Below are 16628 nucleotides of genomic sequence, written 5' to 3' on the forward strand. Positions count from 1 at the left end.
CTCCCACTTAGAAATCATGGAGGGGTCTGAAATTGTCATCGTAGGTGCATGTCCACTGTGAGAGACATAATCTAAAAAAAAGAAATCCAGAAATCACAATATATGATTTAACTATTTATTTGTATGATACAGCTGCAAATAAGTATTTAAACACCTGAGAAAATCAATGTTAATATTTGGTACAGTAACCTTTGTTTGCAATTACAGAGGTCAAACGTTTCCTGTAGTTTTTCACCAGGTTTGCACACACTGCAGGAGGGATTTTGGCCCACTCCTCCACACAGATCTTCTCTATAGATCAGTCAGGTTTCTGGGCTGTCGCTGAGAAACACGGAGTTTGAGCTCCCTCCAAAGATTCTCTATTGGGTTTAGGTCTGGAGACTGGCTAGGCCACGCCAGAACCTTGATATGCTTCTTACAGAGCTGCTCCTTGGTTATCCTGGCTGTGTGCTTCGGGTCATTGTCATGTTGGAAGACCCGGCCTCGACCCATCTTCAATGCTCTAAGTGAGGGAAGGAGGTTGTTCCCCAAAATCTGGCAATACATGGCCCCGGTCACCCTCTCCTTAATACAGTGCAGTCGCCCTGTCCCATGTGCAGAAAAACACCCCCAAAGCATGATGCTACCACCCCCATGCTTCACAGTAGGGATGGTGTTCTTGGGATGGTACTCGTCATTCTTCTTCCTCCAAACACGGTTAGTGGAATAATGACCAAAAAGTTCTATTTCGGTCTCATCTGACCACATGACTTTCTCCCATGACTCCTCTGGATCATCCAAATGGTCATTGGCAAACTGAAGACGGGCCCTGACATGTGCTGGTTTAAGCAGGGGAACCTTCCGTGCCATGCGTGATTTCAAACCATGACGTCTTAGTGTATTACCAACAGTAACGTTGGAAACGGTGGTCCCAGCTCTTTTCAGGTCATTGACCGGCTCCTCCCGTGTAGTTCTGGGCTGATTTCTCACCTTTCTTAGGATCATTGAGACCCCACGAGGTGAGATCTTGCATGGAGCCCCAGTCCGAGGGAGATTGACAGTCATGTTTAGCTTCTTCCATTTTCTAATGATTGCTCCAACAGTGGACCTTTTTTCACCAAGCTGCTTGGCAATTTCCCCGTAGCCCTTTCCAGCCTTGTAGAGGTGTACAATTTTGTCTCTAGTGTCTTTGGACAGCTCTTTGGTCTTGGCCATGTTAGTAGTTGGATTCTTACTGATTGTATGGGGTGGACAGGTGTCTTTATGCAGCTAACGACCTCAAACAGTTGCATCTAATTTAGGATAATAAATGGAGTGGAGGTGGACATTTTGAAGGCAGACTAACAGGTCTTTGAGAGTCAGAATTCTAGCTGATAGACAGGTGTTCAAATACTTATTTGCAGCTGTATCATACAAATAAATAGTTAAAAAATCATACATTGTGATTTCTGGATTTTTTTTTTTAGATTATGTCTCTCACAGTGGACATGCACCTACGATGACAATTTCAGACCCCTCCATGATTTCTAAGTGGGAGAACTTGCAAAATAGCAGAGTGTTCAAATACTTATTTTCCTCACTGTATATGAACAGTTAATCATTTATTATATTTATATATTTAGTTCAGCATCCCTAAACCTACAGAGAGGGATATTTATTGTATGTCACAATTAATTCAGATATTTTATAAACTTCATATCTGTCTTCTTATCACATGAAACCTACAACACTTCACTTTATGATCTACAATATGCAATGATTTGCTGAGCTTATTATACACATTCTACATGTATTTTGACCATCGATATATAGCTGGCTGCATCAGTGACTTCCTGTTACAATTAACAGGCACTGAAATGACTTCAGGGCACACACTTAGATACACACACACAGACAAGTAGCCTGTATCCTACTCTGTGTGAAGTTTGTGTGGTGTGAATATTTGTGTATGTGTACTTTGTCAATGTGGATGTACACATATTTCACGGTGTGTGCCCTTTTTAATGTGTGTGCGCACATTTTCAGTGTGTCTGTGCCTGGTTTCAGTGCGTGTGCTTGGTGTTTTGTTGGTGCATGTATGATCATTTTCAGTGTGAATGTGTCAGTATTTCCGTGTTTTCAGTGTATGTGTGCACATTGTCAGTGCGTGTGTGACAGTTTTCAGTGTGTGTGCGTCTGTTTTTCAATGTTTTCACCCTAAATGGCCTCTCATAATATACTGTCTATGGGCTGACCCAATCACATCTCTTACCCTAAAGCACTCTGGGTGAAGTCACCATATATACATGCAGTCAGACAGCCAGCAGGGGGCAGCACAGGAGCTTCACATGAAAACAGAACTGCGTCAGCAACAAAGACACAAAGTGAGCTCCTGCAGAGTTTCTGTGTGACAAACTGTTTCACGGCATCTGTCTGTCTGCACGTAAAACACGAAACTTCAGATCAGTTCCTGCAGGTTATTAAATCTAAAACATCTCAGTCACATTCAGGTTCTTCTGGAAAAAGACTCATATGGCGACAGATGTTATAAAACGACAGCAGCCACGTCTTCATGCAGTCCACATACTAACGTCTCCAGTGTGATGAGCAAGGATCCTAGAGCTGATTTCTGCAGCTGCTGCTTCAAATCTGAAGGTTCAGTCCAAACAGGTCACAGAGAGAGGAGACAGAAGGAGACAACTGGAGGCTTTTAATTTGAAGGAGATTATATAGCAGCATATATATATATATATATATATATATATATATATATATATATATATATATATATATATATAAATATATAAAGCAACAAAAAACAGCAACATAATGTTTATATACAAGTCAAATGTTTCTGTAAATTGCAATAAGAATACAGGGTGGGAGTGCAGATGTTGAAAATATTAAATATCTGAGAGTAAACAACAAGCTGCTCAGTAAAGATGGAGGGTGGAGGACACGAGACGGCTGCTCTGTTGTTGTTGTTGTAACAAAACTCTATCTTTATTTCTCAGTTTTTCAGCTTACATTAGCTTCCAACTGCAGTAAAAAGTCTGCTCAAAGCCTCTGAATCCCAATTCTGTCTGTTTTCCTGCGACTCCTTCCAGAGCGATCACTAATGAAACCTGCTGGTTCAGAGTAACTTGGTAACTCACAGCCAGGTGAATTCCTGAAAAGCAGAATAACAGCTGCAGCTGCAGCATCTGGCTTCAGATGGCGCTAGCAGCTAATCTTTAGGCTACAGATTAAAACTTAGTGCAGTCAGTCTTCTCTTCCTGTGAGCTAACAGCAGCGTCTGTTGTGTTAATGCTAATGTTTAATAATAAATATTGTATTTAAAGACATATTCAAGCTGATAGTGTACCTGCAGTCTGTATTTAACTAGTCATGCTCGTTGGTGCAGCCTGATGAAGACAGATCAAACACAAAGACAAACTGCTCTTATTTTACGTGGATCTGACTGATGTGATCTTCATCAGGTAAACGTGAAGAAGTGAACACACCTGCATTTAAGAAAATATGGAATCACAGAACATCACAGAATTATCTCCTAATTTCATAATTTATTATAAGAGATACCAAGATAATAATTTATATTTTTAAACAATCTTTACTCATTGAAGTACTAACAGACTATTATATTAATGCAGTACTTTGTAATCACACTTGATGGATACACAGTGGAAATACTGTTCTGGTGTAAATGTGACAGGTTGTCTAATCAGGAGATGATGACTTGTCATTTCATCACAAATAAATAAAGTATATGTTCTTTATCTTGACCTGAGGAGACCATCTGAAATTCTAGTCAAACCACATCAAATAGAAGACTTGAGGGCAGTTGTACTCTGAAGTAGGTATTTTGATTAACTATTTTACTTCTACCTGCGTACTTGTTTTTGCAGAGTGCAACAGTACAGTAGAGAACAGTTCGGGCTGCTCTACCCACCTCTGACTTTAACAGGCCTGTAGATGATGTGTTGCCAACAGACAGACGTCATGTTGAATAAAAATAAATGTGTTTTCTGTGTTACAGTTTTGCTGTTAGCAACATGCCTGTCATGTGTTAACATCACGTTTGGGACATTTTGGTCACAGCTTTCAGTTGTTTTGAGAAACAAACACACAATCAATAAATAAATTAATTAAATATCCTGCTGACATTTGACAAACACAGAATATTTCCTGGTAAATATGATGTTTTTATAAGTTGTTTATTTTCACACTTCAGACTTCAACGGAGTTTCAGGCCGAGAGCAGCTTCCTCTTTCTGCAGTCTGTTTTCACAGGATCTACCTAATTTCCTGTGGCTTGGTTGTGTATTGGCATCTCTGTAGCAACCAGGAAACACATAGCAGAAGAAGAAGTACATGCAACTCTATTTTTCCACTGTGCCACAATGACTATTCACACAAACTGCACTAAATATATGAACACGACTCTGAGAGAAAACCAGTCAGCTGCACAGGGGGACATTTCACACAAGGTGTTTAAATAATAAATAAACAATGAAATGAGGTTTCTACACTAGAATCAGACTTTTGTTTTCAACAAAGTCCAGAAAAAGAAGTCTCCTGAAACAGTTTGATCAGAATATCCTGATCCAGCAGTTATTGATCAGGAGGAGGAAACGTGATCAAAGATGGCTCCTCTGAGAGACACAAGATCCTAAATGACAGTCGAGGGGAGACTCTGCTCAGGAGACAATCTGTGACTGAAGGAACAGGTTTTATCTTGGATTGATGAGATAAAAGGAGTTAAAATGTAAATATATGCAGGTTTGGTGATGGTGTGCATGCAGATGTGTCGGCCAACTACGTACCTTAGGCTACATGGTTGTTCTCTGTCTGTTAAAAACAGGTTACAGGTTTATTGTTGATTATGCAACGTCACAGTTTTATTTATTTAACGTTACACTGGGTTTAAGAGTCTGGGGAAAGTTTTGACTTACAGTATTTAATAAGCCGTCAACAATTGCATTGCACATTACATGGTTGTGCTCTGTAAATGAAAATCTGGTTTGCAGATACAGAATTCCTTATAGCTCTGCAGTTTTATAAGCAACCTGGATTGAACACAGCAGGTGATACAACATTCGTAATAACCACGAGAGACTTGAGACTTGACTTGGACTCTAGCTCAGAGACTTGAGAGCATCTCTGGTAGATGGTCCTTCTGTCCAGTAGTTGCAACACCCCTTTGCCTCAGTTCACAAACAATTTTCTAAATAAAGTAAGAAAACATATCATGCAGGTCTCTATAACTCATGTTAGTATAATCCTTTGAATGTTTAACGCATAAAGGCCAAATATAGTGGGCCACACTTCTCAAACAAAATAAATGAACATCCCTTCTAAATGCATCACTCCAAATACAGAATACATTAATTATTATTATCAGTTCATGGCAACACTCATTCTATTCTCCTCATCCTCTCTCTTCCTCCTGCTCCTGTAATCACAAAATGAGGGTGCTTGTCTTTTCACAACTGTTGATGTCACATTAGCAAATAGGGCCTTCTTTGCTGAACAATTATTTATACATTATCAGGGATATACAGAGAGAATGTTATCTCAGAAACAAGTTTGAAAATCTATTAATGAATATTATAAACTAATTTTTCACACCTCTTTTCACGCCTCCCTTCATGTGTGCGAGATACATACATCTGTTGTCAGGGAGACATTTTTTATTTCTCTAAAGGGTCGAGTTGCCAGCAAGAGCGGACTTTCACTTCCTCTTTACTGGACATCACTGTCTAAACTGAAATATGATCATGTACAACCATAAGTCTCTGGAGTCTCTGAGCAAAGGTCAGCACACAAGAGACTGCAGAGACACATTAAAATATATAACAGCATATCAAACAAAACATCTTGAACTTTCGCAGTCTGAGCTAAGCAGTCAACAAAACACAGGCCGTCAAAGTTAAAGCAGAGGCGAATCATGTTAGTATAGGGCTTGTAAATGTGTCAGGCAGTCAAACAGTATCTATGAAGGCCCCCCAAGAACAAGAACCAGTTGCTTCCAGACTCATTTTCTTCACATTTTTCTCATTCTCATACTATAAACTTACCTTTATGGAACATCTGACAAACACAGCAACAGAACAGACAGGACTCCTGTATCCTGCAGCAATTTGTAAATGTCACAGTTATTTAAGTGAGTGTTTTATTATGGAGGTACAGCTGAATGGACCCCAGTCAGCAAAAATATTGCTGATGCAGACCCAAATAAAGAGAACTTTCCAATAAAGAAAAATTGTGTATGCTGACAGTTAAAGTTCTTAGAAGAAAGAAAATCAGAATCGTCAAGTTAGATCTTTGAAAAATTAGTAATCGGACAGAAAAAATGTAATTGTTGCATCTCTGCTGACTTTAGTAGCATGCTATATGACTCCTTTAGTCTGAAGACTAAAGATTCAACGTTGTTGACAATATGTGTTTTCTAAAAATGATGCAAACTGAGAAGAACTTAAATTAATCTGATATTTCCCCACTCACTCTGAACAGAAGAGAAAATGTTTCCAAGCAACAGCTTCAGATCACTAAAGTCTTTACCAGCTGAGACGTTTCTTATGTTTTACTGGTGCGACCTGATTCAGTGAATCTCTAGTTTGAAACTCTTGTTGGTTCCTGAGAACTGAGTGAAGCAGAGTTGTTGTCTGGTGACGGAGTTTCTTTGTCTCCAACAGTTTCTCATGTTGTTTGAACTGTTTGTGTTTGTGTGTTCAGAGTTTCCAGCAGAGCCAGAGGTCGTCTACTCTTCACTGAGGTAGACCTTCACACCTTCACACCAGTCCAACCACTGATGTCCAGCTGGCCTGGAACTGGTCCCCAAAGCCCCTCACACCTCAGCACATCCATTTATTAGATTTCACAACAGAAGATTAAATAAATTGTTAAAATACTTATTTTAAAAGTTCGGTGTGTAACATTTAGTGGCATCTAGTGGTGATGGTTGCAACTGGTCACTGTGTATTCACATGTTCCTCAGACGTCTCATTTTCTATTAATTCTTATGGCAGAATTCAACTTTTATAAAAACAGGCATTAAAAACTTTTTCTCCATGAGGCTGTACATTATATCTATTTAATTTCTGTATCCAGCAACAAAAAGGCTGAAGCAACTGTCAACATATGGTTTTAATATCTGTATCTAGTGTAGACTACCCTTTCGTAATGGGAGGCTTTGTTGTTCTGCTGTTAAGCTGGAAGCAGAGATAGTAACCGAGCCAAATCAATGTCACCTGTTAGAGCCAGCTGGACCGGACACACAGTCGTCACATGAGGCATCCATGTTGTTGTGTTACTGTGTGTTCACATAGAAAGCGAAGCAAATCTTTTGCACGGTTCAATTACATAAAAAGTCAATGCAAAATTTTCTTATTCGCATGAGCAATCTCCTACTTTCTCCAGTTTCTGTATAAATATTAAGTACTATCACAGAGCTCTGGGACTGCTACAGGTTGAGAAGCGCAGCCGAAGATAAACCCTCTTTTTAATTCCCCCCAAATTTTACTATTTTCAAATATATGTTGTGTGTGTGTATCATGAATGAACAACAAATTTCGTTTTGTTATGCAGCCTAGTGCTGTAAAATGACTAATAAACAACCTTGTACCTTTTCTCTAAACCTATAAAAGTGTCTCAGTCAAAATGTAATTCAATGTTTGTAACGTTGATATATTATTGTCGCATATGTTGACATCCTTGGAGGTATACAGATGAAATAACCTTTAATTAAAAAACAGTGGACCTATAATGTAACACGGTAGTAAGAGCAGGGAACCTGAGGGCTATGCCTACAGAAAACGAACAACAGAACAACCAGCTGACCAAGATGAAAGACAGAAAGGGGTAAAAACCATGCTTGGAGAAAAGTTAGCAAGGAAGTTGAACCACCTAAGTTCAGAAAATATGTGTTTGTTACTAGATTCCAGCTGTCGTTGTGCTTTACTATAAAACAAGTTAGCACAGCCCTGATCGAGCTGAACTCTATTTAGAAAACAAGCATTTGTTTGCAAGTAGTTTGCTTGTCAGCTTGTGAGAAGACCTGATAAAGCATGAATTCATATGTTTTACTTTTTTCCCCCGATTATGCCGACACCACATGAACGCACCATCAGTCAGCGCTCACCCCTCTCTTTCCAAGCTCACAGGAGAAGCTTCGGTGGTCGAAACGCTCTGTTGGCTCGTGTTAAATATTATGTGTGGTCGTCTATTTGTCCAAACAGGCTGCTGCTATTCATAATTAATGAGCTTTAGATTTGTTTTTGGCGCTAACTGCGTTAATTTATAGCAGAAAAAGACAAAAAGATAAAGTTGGGAATTATTAAAAGGTTTTGACATTAAAAAGTCACAATTATGAGAAGAAATTATCCTTTTTAGATAAAAAAAACAACAACCCAGTTTGTCATATTTATGACTCATTAAGTGAAAAGTTAACGCATTAAAGTGGATCCACCTCAGTCTCAGTAAAGTGCAGCATGTAGCAAAAATGTTTGTAGGTTGTTTAGCTGTTGTAGAGCTGCACATGCTCAGTGCAGTCCCAGTCAGCTTGGTGACAGAAGCAGCATCACTCTGAGCCCAGCAGAGGGCCGTGTTCACTCTGCAGTCCTTCATATGAAACATCATGAGGTGTGTTAGTATACATTGATGATTGTTACGTATATGAATACACTGAAACCAGGCTGGATGATTATTGTAAACTTTTTTCAGAAACAGATCTTCAGATAAAAGTGTATGTTCACTGTGAGGCAGAGATAAATAAAGCATTCAGAACTTCAGTTGCATCAATTTATATTTCTAATCTGACTCTCTGCAACAGTTTCTAACAGTTATAAGGGACAGTGGTTGTTGCGTTTTCAGATTTTGAGAAAGCAGAGGCTGGGACCAAATTAAAATTTTAAAAAAGATTTAATTACAAAATTGGTGAATAAAGAGATGGCATTACAGAACAAAACAAATAACACTGCAGTGGACTGAAAAGTAGGTCCTCCTTTCTGATTTACAGCTTTCAGTCCTGATTCTCACAAAATAAGCTGTTAATGTCCTCCAGGTAGTGGGCGGATCCTTTTTCCTCCAAATGGCTCAGGACCACAGCCGTTGGTCATTTGGTTAACTTCTTCTGCACCCAATTAGGAAGGGTGTATCTTTTTTGTTCTACATTACTTTTGGTCAAACAAAAGAGCGCCGATCCTAGATGTGAACCCCCCTTTGATCTATGGAACAAACAGTCTTTTCTCTAAACTAGTCATACAGAACAACAGGGGTTGTTTCCAAAACGGTCCAAACCCAATCTTAGATGTCTATGAAAAAGTTAAAACAAAAGAATCCGTCTGGCACTAAACAAAGGTGTCAGTTTTCTTCACATTACAAAAAGGAGATAAAAAATGGTTTAATCATCATTCTGATGCAATCGTCTGGCCTAAAACTCAGCAGGTTATATTTTACAGGTTACCTTTGGTAAGAAATATCAGCTTTGTTGTAACTTTTCAAACTCTACAAAACCCCCAACATATTCATACATAGCCTACATATGGCTGGCCTGGTTGTATACTCATATCTGCGTATATATTGTGAAAATGGGCAGATTTAGCTGGAGTAGTGGCGATTGAATGATCAAGAGGTGAATTTGTGCATTATACTTTGTCAGTTAAAGCAAACCAGGCAGCCTTTCCCTGTTTGACAACAGCACTGTTTTTTAATCGCCCACTGGAGGGCTGCAGCGCCACAATAACCATCCATCCATCTATCGTCAATCACTTATCCTGCGTCTAGGGTCGCGGGGGGCTGGAGCCAATCCCAGCTGACATCAGGCGAAAGGCGGGGTACACCCTGGACAGGACACCAGTCCATCACAGGGCCACACATAGACAAACAACAACCAGTCATACTCACACCTAAGGACAATTTAGGGTCACCAATGACCCTAGGCTGCATGTCTTTGGATGGTGGGAGGAAGCTGGAGCACCCAGCGAGAACCCACGCAGACACAGGGATAACATGTGAACTCCACACATAAAGGCCGGGGAAACCGGGGTTTGAACCCACGTCCTTCTTGCTGTGTTTACCACTGTACCACTGTGCTGCCCCTGCAATCACCAGTCAAGTTCAAATGAACAAAATTACTAAAAAGAACTGTTAAGTTTAGTAATGAGTGAGATTTGAAGGTTTGAGACTGTCAAAAGAGTGACTTTTCCCATCACTACCGGGCAAAAAAACCTTTGGAGCAAATATAATTAATTAATAATTATTTATTTATATATCGGCCTGTATAGCATTGGTTCATTTTCAGTGCTGTCACTGGGCTGGCACCATCACATCTCCTATTCTTCCTAGCCCAAGGCACTCTGGGTGAAAGCTCCATATATACATGCAGTCAGACAGCCAGCAGGGGGCTTCACATGAAAACAAAGACACAAAGTGAGCTCCTGCAGAGTTTCTGTGTGACAAACTGTTTCACGGCATCTGTCAGTCTGCACGTAAAACACGAAACTTCAGATCAGTTCCTGCAGGTTATTAAATCTAAAACATCTCAGTCACATTCAGGTTCTTCTGGAAAAAGACTCATATGGTGACAGATGTTATGAAACGACAGCAGCCACGCCTTCATGCAGTCCACATACTAACGTCTCCAGTGTGATGAACAAAGATCCTAGAGCTGATTTCTGCAGCTGCTGCTTCAAATCTGAAGGTTCAGTCCAAACAGGTCACAGAGAGAGGAGACAGAAGGAGACAACTGGAGGCTTTTAATTTGAAGGAGATTATATAGCAGCATATATAAATATATATATATAAAGCAACAAAAAACAGCTACATAATGTTTATATACAAGTCAAATGTTTCTGTAAATTGTAATAAGAATACAGGGTGGGAGTGCAGATGTTGAAAATATTAAATATCAGAGAGAAAACAACAAGCTGCTCAGTAAAGAAGGAGGGTGGAGGACACGAGATGGCTGCTCTGTTGTTGTTGTAACAAAACACTTCCTGCTTTATAATTCTTTATTTCAAATGTTTTCAGCTTAAAATAGCCAGAGCGATCACTAATGAAACCTGTTGGTTCAGAGTAACTTGGCTCACATCCAGGTGAAGTCCTGCAGAGCAGAATAACAGCTGCAGCTACAGCATGGCTTTCAGATGGCGCTAGCAGCTAATCTTTAGGCTACAGATTAAAATGTAGTGCCCCCTGCAGTCAGCGCCGTCTCATCCCAAACCATCTGACAGAGAGCAGCGTCTGTTGTGTTAATGCTAATATGTTTAATAATAAATATTGTATATGTACAAATGTTCAAGCTAATAGTGATCCTGCATTTAACTAGTCATGCTCGTTGGTGTAACCTGATGAAGACAGATCAGATTATATGTAAAACAAACTCTTCTTACTTCACCTGGATGTGACTGATGTGATGTTTCCACAGATGATCTTCATCAGGTAAATGTGAAGAAGTGAACACACCTGTATTTAATAAATTATGAAACATCACAGCATTATCTCCTAATTTGATTTGTTTGCCAAATCATAATTTATTATAGGAGATAAAGAAAATAATTCATGTTTTTAAACAATCTTTAGTTATTGGAGTCCTAACAGACGATTATATTAATGCAGTATTTTGTAATCACACTTGATGGATACACAGTGAGAATACTGTTCTGGTGTAAATGTGGCAGGTTGTCTAATCAGGAGATGATGACTTGTCATTTCATTACAAATAAATAAAGTATGTTTACTTCTTTATCTTGACCTGAGGAGACCATCTGAAAGCATTCTAGTCACATCCACATCAAATAAAATACTTTTGTACTCAAGAAGTTAGTTTGATGAACTCTTTTACTTCTACGGGAGAACTTGTTTTTGTAAAGTAACAGTACTTTTACTTGAGTACAGTTTGGGCTGCTATGCCCACCTCTGACTTTAACAGGCCTGTAGATGATGAGCTGAGTTGTGATCAACATGTTGCCAACAGACAGACGTCATGTTGAATAAAAATAAATGTGTTTTCTGTGTAACTGTCTCGTTGTTAGAAACCTGCCTGTCGTGTTAACATCACATTCAGGTCACACAGTCCTCAGTCTTTTAGAGAATCAGAAACATAATCATCTGTAATAAATAAAGCTACCTTTGACAAAGTTTTCAAGGTAAATATATTTTATATTTTGTTCAGAAAACCAGGAGTTTTAATGTTACGACACAAACAGTTGGAACATGAAAAAGGTCAACAAGATCAATATTTAAAAAACCATTTAAACACTTCAGCAGACGTCAGGAGACACTTATACTGGAACTTTCTGTAATAAAGACTTCACAAACTAAGAGAGTCTTTCTCAGTTTTATTGTCACACTTCAACAGAGTTTCATGCTGAGAGCAGCTTCCTCTTTCTGCAGCCTGTTTTTACAACATTTAGAAACTTCCTCTGGTCTGGTTCTGTGGTCTCGTCTCTGTAGCAACCAGGAAACACGTGACAGAAGAGGAAGTACATGCAACTATTTTTCCACTGCGCCACAATGACTATTCATACAAGCTGCACTGAAATATGAACACTGAGCTCTACACGCTCACCTGAGAAATATGAACACGACTCAGAGAGAAATCTAATGAGAAAACAGATCATTCAGAGTTTAAAACTCTGAGTTCAACAGCAGCTGAAACACTTTGCCTCCACATTTGGGATTCAAATCAGTTTTTATCTTCTGCAGACTGTAACATGAGGGAGTTTATCCTGCTGCTGCTCACAGACAGACAGAGAGTTAAAGATTCACTGCAAAATGGCTTCTTATGAGGAGTCTATTCTTAATCAGTGTGACTCAGATCTGCGGTTTCCCCTGATAGTTCCTCTCTAGTTGGTTGTGCTGGTAAAGAGAACAATGAGGTGTTAGTTTCCAACTTACATTGTGTCCCTGAAAGTACCACTGACACACTGTAAGCTGTGTTGTGATGAACTGCTTCTCAAAAACAAATTACTAAAAAGGATTAATAGTAAATATTTCTGCAGGAATCAGCCTGTCATGTTACATTCAGGTCACAGCGCTCAGCTTCAGAGATCAAACACACCTGCTGACCTTTGACAAACGCAGAGTGAACCTACTGTCTCTCTCTGACACCATCAGAGGTCATGAGACAAAGAAATTACCTTTAAAATGTTGTGATTCGTCACACTGACTATTTATACAGAAACACGACTGGACTGGAGGATATAACATGATGATCAGGTTTCAGTGATCCTGATCCAGCAGTTATTGATCAGGAGGAGGAAACATGATCAAAGATGGCTCCTCTGAGAGACACAAGATCCTAAATGACAGTCGAGTGGAGACACTGCTCAGGAGACAATCTGTGACTGAAGGAACAGGAAGGTTTTACTCAGGAACAAAAACCTCCATGTTAACAGCTGCAGTCAGAGGACCAACAGGAAACATTCAGAAGTGAGAATATACAGCAGTCAAACATTCATCATACAGAACATTTGAGTCTGAGGTGTTGCTGCTGGGAAATACAGCTCGGGACTTTTGTCATGTGAATCATTTTCACGACCACAGAAACAAAAACAGTCACAACTATTCAACGTGATTCTGTTTACACAGCAGATGAGATCATGTTTCAGTAAGTGAAGTGTTGAGTTCAGCTCAGTCTGACAGAAACAGAAGATCTAAACTCTCAACTTGGTGTTTGATATAAAACTTCAGATATAAATGAATAAAAGAGCAGCAGTCTGTTCTCATGTTAGTTTCTACCCAGCAGCAGTGAAGAAGAAGAACTGAACCCACATCCTGATTCAGACTGAGACGTGGGGGATGGGGAAGTTACAATGAGCTCAGAGCTGCTTCATAACAAACTACTCCCTCTGAAAGTCCCACCATTTTGTTCTCTGATTACAGGGACAGGCCCAGACAGACATTTAGAGCCAAACTGACTTTCCTCGCTCAGCTACAGAGTTAAAGAAGTTAATGATCCGGTTTTTCAGGTTTTATTGACTTTTGGTTTCATCTGCTCTAGAAGCAGGACGCTGTTCAAAAGTCAACTGACATGAAGTCTGTTTTTTATATTGATATAAAGAGAGAAGTCAGACTGGACTGTGAGCTTGATTTGAAAAATGCTTTGGAGGGGAACTCTGATCATTTCTGGTGAACAACTGGTGGAAAATGACCATTAATCTGAAATCTGTAGGTTACTTCAGAGAAGCTTTATTGGCAAGAAAAACAGACGTTTACATTGAAATAAAAAATACATTCTTGAATAAAAACATGTTCAGAGTGTTAACATGTTACTCTGCAGATTAATATTTTACATGAAGCATTTAGATTTAACTGCCAACATTATGTAAAGTACCTACGCTTAGCTTAAGTGAAAGTGTACTTTCACGTCACATTTTGAAAGAAGGACTTTTATTTTTTATATTTTCCTAATATTGTGTTTTAAACAGTCAAATTCAAGACTCTGTCTTAACATCTTTTCTTTTGAGACAAAGTCAGCTTAGTTAAATACATGCAAAATAAAGAACTATTCACATTTCTGATTAATACATACAGGGATGGTCAAAAATACATTAAAATGTATTTTAAAATCAAATTACAAATACTCAGAAAAGTCTTCAGTCTTAATTTAAAAGAACTGACAGTTTCTTTTTACCACTGCCTTTAATTAAATCCATAGATTGGTAACTTCCACTGCAACGTCCTGTTTTCGTTTTCTTTGTTTTTAGCTTTTTACCATTGCTTTTAATTAAATATTTACACGGTGAGAAATGAGTAGGTAATGGAGTGAAAAGATAAGAGTGAGATTGAACAGAGTGAAGGAAGTGGTCTTAAATCTCGTGCCTGAGTGATTTGCAGGAACCTCTGTCCACCTGTAAACGTGCAGGTGGGTCCAGAGTATAACTGGATCAAAGTGGCCTGCTGACAGACATGTCCTGGTTTCTCTGTAGTGTCCGAGGGTTTTTGGAGTTTCAGTGGACCCAAAGATTGCTATGGACCCGAGTACAGACTAGCTAGAGAGAGTAGATTAAGCGTACTTCTCCGTTTATTCTCTGTTCAAAATAATTGTAACTCAGTTATTTGCTCAACCCCTCAGCCTGTTTTTATCCAGTTTAAATACATGTATCTTAAATACTACCCATCCCTGAGTACATGTATATATGTTTATGGTATTTAAGCTGCATCAAGGAAAGCTGAGCAGAAACACGTGCATACAAATGGTTATATTTTGAATAAGCTAAGATCAAGACATTTCTCTTGAATTATGCTGTGCATCCTTTCCAAAGATTATAAAACCAACACCAACAAGAGCGAACACACCACCTGTCTGTGAAACATTCCCTCCTTGTCTCCTCCCTCCTTGTCTCCTCCCTCCTTGTGTCCATCTGTGTGACCTGCAGAGCAGAAACAGGTGTGAGGTATCAGCTGTCAGCAGGTGGACAGAATGTCAGACATTATCTACTGCACTTTGATCACATGACTCGTAGCAGCTGTTTCCTCTAAAATCTCATCAGCAACATCTTTCTAAAACACAAACATCTGATCTGTGATGTTTCTCAGCTCAACTACCAGGAGCCTTTACTACGAAACAAGTTCAACATGCCCAGGATGTCTTTTTGTTATCTGGCTTCACTGACACTAACAACCACGATCAGGCTAAATGGTCACATGATGCTGGTTATTAACCTGATGATTCAACACAGGGTTTCCAGAACCAGCCCTGAGCGCGTTCATATAAAAAGAGGCTAATTGTAATAATGGTAATAATATATAATAATAGCATCTCAATATTTTCTGAAAACATCCCTACATAACAAAAAGGTCTCTGTAACATAAGAAACAAATTCATATATACTTATTAACAATAATCCTACCAAACTATATATAATATTCAGCCTCAGATAAAGAGAAAACGGCTGTGACAGGCTGTGTGAAACGGACTAAGGAGCAAATAAGAAATATGAAACATATTTCAAAGCGACGAATAAGCTCACTGTCACATGTTAAACACCTACAACAAGTAGTCTACAAGGTTTTAGTGGCCTGCTTCAGTCAGTCTGTGTAGGATGCTATGGCTGCATTAAAGTGTCTCCACATCAACACAGCAAACATGAAGCAGCCTGTAAAACAGTCTGTGTGATCTCCGACAGATGGTGATGTCATTTTCCAGAGAGCTGATTGGTCAGTAGGCGGACAGTGTTTATAGAGTTGATCTCTTATCTGAAACATAACCTGCTCCGGAGCAGGTTAGCTGTTCAGCATAAGTTACCATGGCGATCTACCCCCGTAAGAAGTGAACCATCGTCATGGTGCTGAAAACCCCGAAGTTACCTGGATAAGCTCAAATCCTGCTTCGTGGTACAGAGAGACAAAGAGACACTCTGAGCTCGACACACTCACCTGGATCTGTCAGCCTGATGTTGGTGATTTTAGGGCGACTGTCTCTCCTCCTGTGAGAGGTGTTTTTCCTCTGCGTTTTTTAAAGAGCATCGTTCCAACAACAGCAACAAGAAGCACAGCAAAAACTGTCAGACCGACCATCAGTCCAACATTTCCCTTCTTGTCTCCTCCCTCCTTGTCTCCTCCCTCCTTGTCTCCAGCTGTGTGACCTGCAGAGCAGAAACAGGTGTGAGGTATCAGCTGTCAGCAGGTGAACAGAATGTCAGACATTATCTACTGCACTTTGATCAC

At 39.4% G+C, this 16628-nt stretch overlaps 1 protein-coding gene across 5 annotated transcripts in view; it reads right to left on the reverse strand.

Annotated features, from left to right (window-relative positions):
- LOC119911600 (coxsackievirus and adenovirus receptor homolog) overlaps window positions 1-16628 on the reverse strand; it is a 127488-nt gene that overhangs the window by 24108 nt on the left and 86752 nt on the right. The window contains exons 5-6 of one of the 5 annotated variants that reach the window (XM_038730519.1): window positions 16338-16343; window positions 15110-15331 (exon numbers count right to left, since the gene is read on the reverse strand). In XM_038730519.1, coding sequence (XP_038586447.1) covers window positions 15225-15331; window positions 16338-16343 — 113 coding nt within the window. In that variant the 3' untranslated portion in view covers window positions 15110-15224. Of the gene's footprint in view, window positions 1-15109; window positions 15332-16337; window positions 16547-16628 lie in introns of those variants that run through there. The other 4 variants (XM_038730518.1, XM_038730516.1, XM_038730515.1 and 1 more) reach the window with 4 other exon arrangements.

This window comes from Micropterus salmoides, unplaced genomic scaffold, assembly GCF_014851395.1.
Source record: "Micropterus salmoides isolate LMB-PRFRI ecotype aquatic unplaced genomic scaffold, ASM1485139v1 Ms_hic_scaffold_2, whole genome shotgun sequence".
NCBI lineage: Eukaryota > Metazoa > Chordata > Actinopteri > Centrarchiformes > Centrarchidae > Micropterus > Micropterus salmoides.